The 11,118-nt window shown below is 38.6% G+C and overlaps 1 protein-coding gene across 2 annotated transcripts; it reads left to right on the top strand.

Moving 5' to 3' along the window:
* Positions 1 to 1,215: 1,215 nt before the first annotated feature.
* LOC5509462 (neurocalcin homolog) lies at positions 1,216 to 10,949 on the top strand. 2 transcript variants are annotated; one of them, XM_032378383.2, is made up of 3 exons: positions 1,216 to 1,344; positions 5,632 to 5,899; positions 8,935 to 10,949. In XM_032378383.2, the coding sequence occupies exons 2-3, from the start codon at positions 5,659 to 5,661 to the stop codon at positions 9,291 to 9,293; spliced, it is 600 nt and encodes a 199-aa protein (XP_032234274.1). In that variant the 5' UTR covers positions 1,216 to 1,344; positions 5,632 to 5,658; the 3' UTR covers positions 9,294 to 10,949. The 2 variants fall into 2 exon arrangements, with proteins under 2 accessions (XP_032234274.1, XP_001629989.1); XM_001629939.3 differs by lacking the exon at positions 1,216 to 1,344 and having other exon boundaries at positions 5,372 to 5,899.
* Positions 10,950 to 11,118: the final 169 nt, after the last annotated feature.

Here is an 11,118-nt window from a genome sequence, read left to right on the forward strand (position 1 = left end):
CTGTCTTCCGATTTTTTATGAAAACGATCTTACATCTTTGCCGTACAAACACTAAAAGGCCTCCTTGGAGGGCCTCCAGGCATTGCCACTAACAGTCGCTTTCTACAATCGATATCAAATATAAGAAGAACTTTACCATTTCTAGCCTCAAAAGCAGGGAGAAATCATCGAAGACAGGCATCTAAATTGCGATAAAAGACTAAAAATCGATCAATAGCAAACACCGTATTTGACTGAGTAATTATTTTTTTGCTTGTGGTGAAATGTAGTCGTTAGGCGACACCGCGGGGTATACTTTATCCCTTTTCAATATCGTTTATGTCTCTAATTAAATCGTATGCTAGGATTCAGTACTTTTTGAAAATAAAGTTATAAAATCTGAGCGGTTATCTATCATACCTTTAGCACCACAAGTAAACACACTACACTATCAAACACAACACAAGCCAACACGGACACAAGCCAACACAAATGCTCGGTTTGCTACGGTGCGACGGATTAAACAGCACCACAAGTAAACACACTACACTATCAAACACAACACAAGCCAACACGGACACAAGCCAACACAAATGCTCGGTTTGCTACGGTGCGACGGATTAAACAGCACCACAAGTAAACACACTACACTATCAAACACAACACAAGCCAACACGGACACAAGCCAACACAAATGCTCGGTTTGCTACGGTGCGACGGATTAAACAGCAACAATAGTGGTGGACCCTCCGATGAAATTCACTAGAAGGATATTATTGACGACCCTTCAATATGAAATGACCAACTTTTGGCGGCCCTATAAACAAACCCCTGGGTGCGTGATTGAAGCGGACTGTGATTAGCGGCGTGATAATATTCGCCATTGTACCCCCCCCCCCCCCTCCTCCTAGTTTCTGAGCGTATTTCCTTTCACCTAAAAGTTTTTAGGGTTCTTGGCCAACACAAGACACGCATTTACGGCTACCAGTTTCTTTCTCATCAAAATATGGTGCCGTTTCTTCTTCTCCTTCCACACCACGTAAAGCTTATTGGCTCATAATCTGCGTAATCTTTGATAGTTAATCTCATTCGTGCTCTTACTAAATAAAGCGGATTGATTTTGGGTGACCGAAAAGCGACCAGAGTATAAATAATGAATCTTTACAATACCACTAAGTTTAAATGCGGGCTAAAGTTAACAAGGGATACACATGCTGAGGTCATGACCACAAACATATGGTGAAAACAGGGCTCTTAAGATCGATGATGCAATATCAGTCTTACTGTTATGAAAAATACAGTGCAAAGAGCCTTGAGTCGCCAAGACACACGCGGAAAGGGAAGCTCTACTGCTGGATATTTCAGGTATTTTGTGGCAAATTATCAGTAAAACACATGGCTCTAGCGCTCTTGAGCAGGAGCTGCTACAAATGGGAAAAAGGCCTAATTTCCGCATAGTTTTCTAAACGAGTCACTAGTTAACTATGGAGTTGCAGAAGGGTGCGTGACTGTGTGTTTGGCGTCCAAGATTCATCCAGAAAAACAAAACAAAAATTAAGACCAAAAACGTTTTCACGTGTTAAAGGTCTTTATGAGAGGAACAGTTTTACTTGATAATATCAAAGACTTATCTTACAGGCAGAGAAAAAAGGTGTGAAATGGTGGCTCATTCGAGCCTATTCGATAGCCATGTGCTAGTGCATGCTGTGGACTATAGTTAACGTTTCCCGTAATTTGGAAGTCGTTCTTGCATCTTGCATTATTACTTCTATTGAAAACGTAGTTCATAGTTTATTTTTTGCCAATACTTATACTGTTTGCATTAAAAAAATATAAAAAATGAATGAGCAAGGAAGTCCAGAGAAGCCATATGCGTTTTCAATAGAGAAATGCTAGATTCTTAAGTCAAAATAAAACCGAAAACTAATGACACGAAGGTTAGCGACTGGACGCTTATTGCCATGTTCAATAATGTGCGAAGTCGCCTCCGCGTATAGGTAGACGTATACCGTGTTTGTGTCACCAGTATTTCGGGGGTCTTGGTGGCCGCTTAAAGGAGGGTGGCTGCAATGGAGGTGGCCGCTTAACAGAGGTTTAAAATACAGTGTTTGTTGCCGCTTACCGTAATTGCTCGAATAAACGCTTATCAAATTTTATCCCGTCCAAGCGAGGCGCTTATTCGGGCGAGGTCCTTATACCGGGGAGGCGTTTATTACAAAATCGCTTATTACATCTCTAGATAGAATCTCTTTTTAACAACGTGCATGGGGTAAAAATCTACCCAGATCAATAACATAACAAGCTTTCAATTATGTAATGTTGTGACGGGAGATACTGTCAGTTTTCGTTACTTTCCATCCTCAGCGTCTATTGAGTGCATTACATTAGGGAAGGCGCTTATTCGTGGGAAGCGCTTACTCGAGCAAGTACTGTAATAAATGCGCTAACATTGCACCAAAGGCTTGCATTGCGTCTTTATCAAATATCAGTCTTCTTTTAGTTTTAAGTGTCAGACATCATTAATCATCTTTTTTGCATGCAATATGCCCTACAAAAAAGGCCATTTATCGAAAGCACTTGTGTGGCGCCTCCTAAACTGAACTTTCTAGAAGATACAGAGCTGACGAAGAGAAACGATTGACAAGTATCATTTCACACACACAAAAAATCCAATTTGTAAGTAGCAAACCGCAAAAATAATTAAAAGCAAATTAAAAATGATATTCAAAAGAAATAGATAGGTCTTTTAAGTACATAAAGCGTTTTGTGATAATGGTGTCGGTTGTCATGGAAATCACATGCAGACAAAGCATACAAAACATACTTTCTTTATGCTCAGCATTGTGGGATGTTACTCCTTCGTGTCGTTTTGCCAAACTCTACCAATCTCTTGGGAGGTATTTCTTCAGCAATTTTAACAGTAATTAATCGAGGGAGATGGGGTTATTGGCCACTTTAACGGAAGGATGAATAAGTGATTTGCTTTATACCATTTCTAAGTCAACATTATCCTATTAGTTGTATTACTGACGATGGAGGGCTAAAAAGATAAAACTAAACGCTCGATAAATAAACACACTTCTGACATGATTGACACCTTTTCCATTGTTCTTGCAAGTCCTTTATTCTACAAAAATACCTATGAATAATTTACAATCTTAAAGAACTTGGAGGGCTTGATGTATCAGCAGGGAAAAGTGGAGTTTAATCTGAACTCAATAAATATGAATGAGGTTAATGACCAGAATACTAATGAGGAAGAGTAGGCTAAAAACTAGATATTAACCGTGAATATTAATGAAGGACCATCATATTAAACCTTGAGTAGAAATAGGCAAAAAAAACCACCACTTTTTCGCCACAGATTAACAATGTGATTACAAGAACGATTGAAAATTTATAATGCATCGATTTCATTGTTATGAAAGCATTCTCGCAGCGTGCTCACACTGAAAACCCGAGTTACGAAAATTTTGCCATTCAACTCCACCTTTGGATCCGTGCTTGGAGCAGCCCCGCTCTGTCTGAAAGTTAATTTTGATTGTGTACAGTATTTATCTAATGAGCTTTCCAAATTTGTGCAATCAACCACCAACTCTTCTGGGTTTTCTTGCAGGTCAATAATAACCTGAACCTTGTTTGATTTTTTTCCAAAAAGGTCAACTATTTGGGTTTTCTTACTTTCCCCCGGTTTAAATTGTTATATACTAGGTATAGATCCTGTAATAAGCCAGTTAAATACCTCGGACGTCGGCAGTTCGCCGTATAACAGCCTGAGGGCTGCGTCCTGTTGTTATACGGCGAACTGAGACCTTGGACGAAGCTATCGAATAGCCCATGCTTTGCCTAGATTAAAGGGGCAGTGTCATGGTAAGAGCTTTGCAATAGCTCTCCGGCCAGGTCACAATGAATTTCAGTCAAATTCTAATACTAACTTATGAGTCTTTGGTACATATGGGAGACTTAAACTCAAAGAAAATCACCATAAACTGTCAATAAACATAGTTTTCAATAAAATGTTGCATATTATTTTAACAAGGCATTGACAGCTTTTAAAAAGTTCAACTGTTTGTAAACAATTTAAAGCCTACAATAAACACTGACATGCGCAGTACCATGCGCAGTACCATGACGCTGTTCCTTAAAGAAGTCAAAAAGAGCCCGTGTTCACACTTTTTCTTCAATATTAGAAGACAAATTATGGGAAAACCACCTGAAAAAAGGTTTATATACTTCATCTACCAAAGCTATAGAATTTAGTATAAGCTATCTCAAAATAGCCGATGAAAATGGATGTTTTTTCTCACACTTTGTGTTTTGCTAGGATGACAAAATACCGGCTGACAGAGTCTTGAGGACATGAGTGGAAAGTAATGTTTTTTTCCAGGCCATTTTGTGGCAACTGGTGTGCCTTAAAACATGCTACGTGCTATGACGTTTGTTTATATTCACATCACTTGTCTAAGCGAGGAAGCTATTAAAACAGACATTATAAACCAACCTCCTCAAAACTCGCATCAAACATTTATTGAGTTGCAGCTTAAATCAAGCACCGCGTTTATCTCACCGTCTCGTTTGTAAAAGCTCTGTCTTTTGGAAATCGATATCTTCAGTTTTTAGAGTGTTTCGTCAAAATGCTTTCAATTACCGATAAATGAACATACAAATAATCCGACAAGTACGCTGCAATAAGGATCGACAATAGAGCAAATGTTACTAATTTTTTTTTCTTTAATCACTATTAGACTACAAGGCCTCTCCCAATCATTATTATTAATGAGTTACTACTGGTTTCTCCAGTTTTTTTTTTCGTTGTTACTATACAACATAGATATAAGTGGCATGTATTTAGCCATCTTGTCTAAGGGAAGGAAAAACACCAATCTATTTAGCAAAACTTAACATTTATCTAAAACTTTTTTAGAAAGCATGTAATTACCGGTTTGATTGGTTAAGAGTCCAAGTGAGTTAAGATCTTATTTTACTGACTTTCTGGGTAATGGATTTTTGTTGATTTGAACAAAGCCGCAAAATACGTAAGAAAGTGCCCGATATACAGAATCCGAGAGTAAAATATGCTCCCAGCCACAATATTAATTAGCGGTTTTATATTAACGGCAAATTACAGGGAAGATTTGATCGCAAGCTCACTCTGTTTGGATGGAAAAGATGGGCACACATTAGATAAAAGCCAGCTTTTTATGATTTTGTGGCTCAATTTTTGCGCTAATTTTATTGCACGTGTGCTCGGCTATAACAAACAACATTTTACCGCCTATACCACACATTTCAAAGTCGATATACTTTACAAATCTGGAAAGATCAACTGGTAAAAGAACCACCTTCTTAATCCTGTATACACTGGATCTTGAATTTAATATAAATAAGCAGTTCTCAAATAAATGATTAGTAAAGCCACGTTTGCACCGTGACATAAGCGCTCGTGCCATCCCCCCTGGGGGATAAGCGCCGGCTCTAGCAGCAGGGCCAGGTGGTTTTGGGGAAATCGCTCAAAAAGAAGCAGCGAACAGTGCGTAACGCTCTCGCAGCTCACATGTATCGGCCACGGTTCTAGCAGTACAAAATCTAAGCGCTCTTTAGCTCTCTTAAGACTCCGCAACACCTTTCTGGCGATTATTTTTACTATTTCAGTGATCAACGGACTAAGCGACAACGGAAATGGGCAAAAAACAAAGCAAGCTGGATCCAAACCTTATGAGTGATCTTATAAGAAGAACTAACTTTGACGAAAAAGAGCTCAAGTCGTGGTATAAGGGATTCCTCAAGGACTGCCCGAGTGGCTACCTAACCGAGGATCAATTTATTTCCATGTATAAAAAGGTTTTTCGCCAGGGAGACGCCACCAAGCTTGCAGCTTGTGTATTCAGAAGATTTGACGTTAATCGTGACGGGAAAATCGGTAGGTAATAAAATCAGAGAGTTGAATATTTTACGGTGCGGATCTTAATATTCATCTATGATTTATCAGCGAGTAAAGGTTGTGCTTGAACACTAATACATTATCCCGGGAGCTTAGTTTTCGCTAGAGCTGGCCAAATTCTTGTTGTTGTCAATCGTGCGCAGACCTCAAGGTACCTTGGATTTGTGTGCGGATCTGAGACGAACTCGTAAACTCGTAGTTCTAGGTTTCCGGTCATCCAAAATGATAGAATTATTTCATATTGTTTTTATTCTCTTTTCTTCTACTCTGGCAGATGTATGCTCAGTATTTAGTGTATGGATATTTGGCTTCGCTTTGTCATCCATGCGTTGATCTCTTTTTGAACTGTGACAGTTTAATCGTGTTTCTCCGTTTTTTTTTTTTTTACTGGCATCGTCTTTCATTCTTTGCGCTATTTAAATGGGTTGCCCAGTTGAGCTACCTTTTCAAGATTATCGCTAGCCCTTATGACTCCCAGTGAGGCCGGTAGTGAATAATTTAGATTTTAAATAATTAGAATGTTCTGGTAGTACAATTTTAGTGGCTAGCGCTTTTCTTTAGCTTAGAGATGTGACAGTTATTGAATAGAAGGGAGTTTCTTGCAATTCTGGCTCGTTGTTACTTTAAACCACAAATCGACCTTCTTTTATTAATCCATGCATTTTTGAAAGTCAAATATTTCGCCAAAAATATTTGTTGAAAAATTGAGCTGAGATAAATTCAAAGCAAAATCAAATAAAAAAGGTCACCTGTGATGCTTTCAAACTATATTATTCCTACTGGTCCATGACGAATATTGCGCATTTCATAAACTGACAAGACAAACGAGACGGATGACGTTGTAATTCATAGCTTGCTTCAAGAGTTGTTTTGTTTTACTACTGCATGAGATTAAATTGCACATCAAAAAAGACTCTTGCAACGTCAACGTTCATCATTTCAAAAATTTAATTGGGAAATTTTGGTGACATAAGGTCGACGTCTAACGAAAATGTAATTCCTGGATTTAATTTATTCTCTGATTTTTCTTTTGAATTCCCTGATTAGACCCGGATCTCTTCTTATTACCTTGATCACGAGGCTGTAATTTAAATTCTCGAATTACTCAACCTTTTTATTCCTCTGCCCTGATTACATTTCAAATCTAGATTTCAGCAAAATGTTGGCTTCATTTCCATATGAAATATAACCCAAAAGACGTGCTTTCCAAACAGCTGAATTTTACTGAAACAATCTCAACCCCCAAGCAAGCAGTGAGGAATCTAAAAGATATTTGAAAAATACAGAAATTTCCATCAAGTTGGAAGATTTTTTTATTCCCCAGTTAGGAAGAAAGAGCCTTTGCCTTCGTTAGTAACGAGTCAAACAAACACCTGTTTTGGAAAACAAAAAATATATATTGAATTCCAAGAACAAATGATCAACGAAAAAGGTTGACGAACCGGGTTAAAATTTTCAAATTACCTTCCAGGAAAGAAAAAATGCTTTATTACACTTACCGCATAAATATGTTAGTGACATATGATCTTGCCGTAACAAGTACTCACTAAATACGAGAAGATCAAGTACTGCATATCAGCTCGCTCTGGCTTGACAAATAGAGAAAAAATTGACAAATGGTCATTACATCGATATTCATTTTATTTTCCGGCTCCTTTTTACATGGACTGTTTATGTTTTGTTTTGTTTTTATGTAAGTAGCGGTGATAAGTCCAAAAACCATTACTAGCGCAAAGTAATTAGACCTTTCATCGGCCTTAAGGCAGTTTAAGCGAAGGCCACCACTTATTGCTGGTCCACTGTGTTTTTTTCTTAAACAAATATTACAAATGAAATTGAAAACATAAAAATATATAACAACTTCTAATTTGTCATCATAAAGACCCAGTAACTTGCATATTGTCGCGGCTAGAACACTCTTGTCGCCTCTTGATCGTTCGGTTGCTAGGCGATGCCTTTTTTTGCTTAGCATATAACGATCCCTTTAGAAAAAATGATTAATTTTTTCTGCAATATCATCCAATTTCATTGCAGACATCTTTGAAAGCGGTACATGAAAGCAAGACTGTCTAAATTGAATTACGAAACGCTATATCTGAATTTTCACGAAGACAAAAAGTGAAATCTGCGGATTGTTATAGTTTTTTTCGCATTAGTATAGCCTATCTTGAAAGCTAATTGAACGCTAGGTGCATTAGTCTGTTAGTTTTATCGATATCTGTAGAAGAGGTTGCAAGTGTGTTCAATGTTGGAAAATGAATACGCCAAGTAATGGCATCAAGTAATACGACTATAAACACACACATAAAAAAACCGTTTTTTTTACTTTATTTTCAAAGTATTTAGTTTTAAAGTATTCAAAGCAAAACCATAGAAATAAATTTTCGCCAGAGGCAAAACAAGAACAACGTTTAATGATTCCTACCTTATCGACTAAAAAAAGTACAAAATGCAGGTATAACCTGTGAATTTGTGTAGGATAGTAGGATGAGAAAGACGGTGTCTAATAACACATTTCACCTCCTATTTCCTTGTATTTCTGCCATTACCATATACATTTGGTGAATGCCATGAAGTGAACCCAGATGAACTAGAGACACGCGCAAGTGATACTCGTATGTAAAAGTGGAGTTTGACATTTATACGACGTCTACTAAAACACTCCTGTTGTTATATAAAACACATAAAAAATATATTCTTCATTTATATATGTTCTCTAATGGCCATTTTGTCACCCTCGATATGTGTAGGGGGGGGGGGGGGAGGGGGGTCAAAAGTCTTTCCCTTAGTTTTATGCTTAGTCATGTTTGGGAGCCCTGTGTTTATATGACAACCTTGTACATCCAAGACCTGGGAGCGTCTACCATCTTGAGATAAAACACGTTTATTGGAGTTTAGCAGCTGTTTTATATAATGTTTACTCGGCTTGCTACACTTAAGCTATTATAACAGCTCCCGCCCCAAATGTGTCCTCTTTTTTCTACCGACCCTATCCCTAACAAGGACTATTGCAGATTTCAGAGAGTTCATGTGTTCGCTCTCCGTATCCACACGCGGCACGATGGAACAGAAGTTGCGGTGGGCCTTTAGTATCTATGATGTCAACGGAGATGGTTTTATCACCAAGCAAGAGATGTTTAGAATCGTAGACGCACTTTACCGGACAGCTGGAGATAATCCAGACACCAGTCCCGGACTGATTTCCCAATGGGATGAGCTAACACCGGAGGAGCGAACCCTCAAGGTCTTTAGGAACTTTGATACAGACCGAGACGGTGTACTCTCATTAACAGAGTTCTTAGAGGGCGCGAAAAGGGATAAAACTATAGCCCTCATGCTGGGCACTACAGATGACGACGACATGGACTATTAGGGGAGAAGACTTGGGGAGAGAGGTGTTGCTCGCATTTGAGGACTCGTAGTTGGCGCGGCTTCGAACTCTGGTGGAAGAAGACGAGGAAGAGCATAAAAATCCACTTGTTCCCATTCTTCTTTTAAAATGGCCCGATAAGCGAAGGAACATGGAGGTCGCTAGATTCCTGGCAAGTTTTGGCTTGTGCTAAGGCTTCTGTGCAGGCATCTCAATTTTAAAAAAGTTTTGCTAGCCCCTTCCGAATGAGATGACTGCAAAGAGGCAAGGCTTTTTCAAGCTTTTTAAATCACGATTAGGCTACCAAAAGAGAGGTTACTAGATTATGGTATGTGTAGTCTCATTAGTGCATTCAATAGCATAGCGGAATAACATAACGGACGATCAGACTTTTAAGCCAAACGTTTGATAGCTCACTTTGTATATAATTTGTAAAGGTAACAGCCGCAAGGCATCCGAAGCAGCTAATAGGAACCAGTCAATAGGGATTAATTGCACATCCTTGATATCATAAAAAAGGCTAAGATTTGGAGATGGAAGGCTTCAATTGGAAAAGGCTGCTTTTTGACAGTCAAGAGGAACGAGTGCGTCCCCAAATCCCAACCTAGCTACGCACCTGTTGTATATCGTGGTAGTGAAGACCTATGATGATAAATGATTACCGCCCCCCCCCCCCCCGTCAATCAAGTAATGCCTAAGGTCCTAAAGCTCACCATCACTGAACAAAGTCTTCTGCAATATGTGTTGACAGTATCTTATACCAAAGGTATACAAAAGATATTAAGTGTGAAACTGTGGGTTCAATTTTGTAGCCTCACAAGGGACTGATGGAAAAAACAAATAGTTATTGATTGGTGAATAATTTGTTTGTCAAGACAATTCTTTAAGGTTAGGGGGTGTTGATTAAGAACTTGGGTATTAAAGGCACTGTTTGTAAGGGGAAATTTTCCCGTTTTCGAGAACTACCAGAACTGCTCATCAGCCAAGTCCGTGTGTTCGGGACTGCTCGGGACTCCAAATCTTACGTATAAAAATAGCACGTGATGGTCAATAAAACCCAACAATCAAAACCACCTCAAAAGTTTAGTTTATCACGCGCTTCTTACCAAACGAGACAAGACTCTTGAATTCTAGGCGGTTAGGAGACTGTGAATTAAAAAAAAGGCAAAAAGGGGGGGAGCTTTTTATTGTGTCATTAGTCCCCCTCCCCCTGACATGATCATCTATGCTTGTGCAGCTAACCTGCCGCCTGTGTTTAAAGTCTCGCCTCTGTCAGCCGCCATGTTGTCATCCTGACAAAATACCAAGTGCGAGAAAGCATCCATCGGCTGATAAAACCTTGTTTTTTAGATATTTCGAGATTTATTTATCTTCCAATTTTTGATAAAAACAATTATAAAGTGTTGCTGACAAGGGTTTTTAAAAGACTTGTTAGATATGGATATATGGTAAGAAGAATAACTAAAAATGTAGTGTTGTCTAGGTAACTAGAAATAGATAATCATATAACATGGCTTTATACTTTATCAATTTAAAATTGTAGTTAATTTTATCAGCTAAAATAAGTGAACAGTCTTTCATCTTATTTCAATTTTGTAAGCATACTGTAAAATATCTGACAATCTTTCCATCATAAATAAACAACTTAAAACCCCTAAATTCCGTTCCCTGTACCTAATAGGGATATGCACAGGGGCGCGTTGCTAGGGATGGACGCATTGTTTTTTGCGTTGCTAGGGATGGACGTAGTGTGTGCGCGTTGCTAGGGATGGGCGCAAGGGACGTGCGTTGCTAGGGATGAAATTAGGGGGCGTGCGTTGCTAGGGAT

This window comes from Nematostella vectensis, chromosome 9, assembly GCF_932526225.1.
Source record: "Nematostella vectensis chromosome 9, jaNemVect1.1, whole genome shotgun sequence".
Lineage (NCBI taxonomy): Eukaryota > Metazoa > Cnidaria > Anthozoa > Actiniaria > Edwardsiidae > Nematostella > Nematostella vectensis.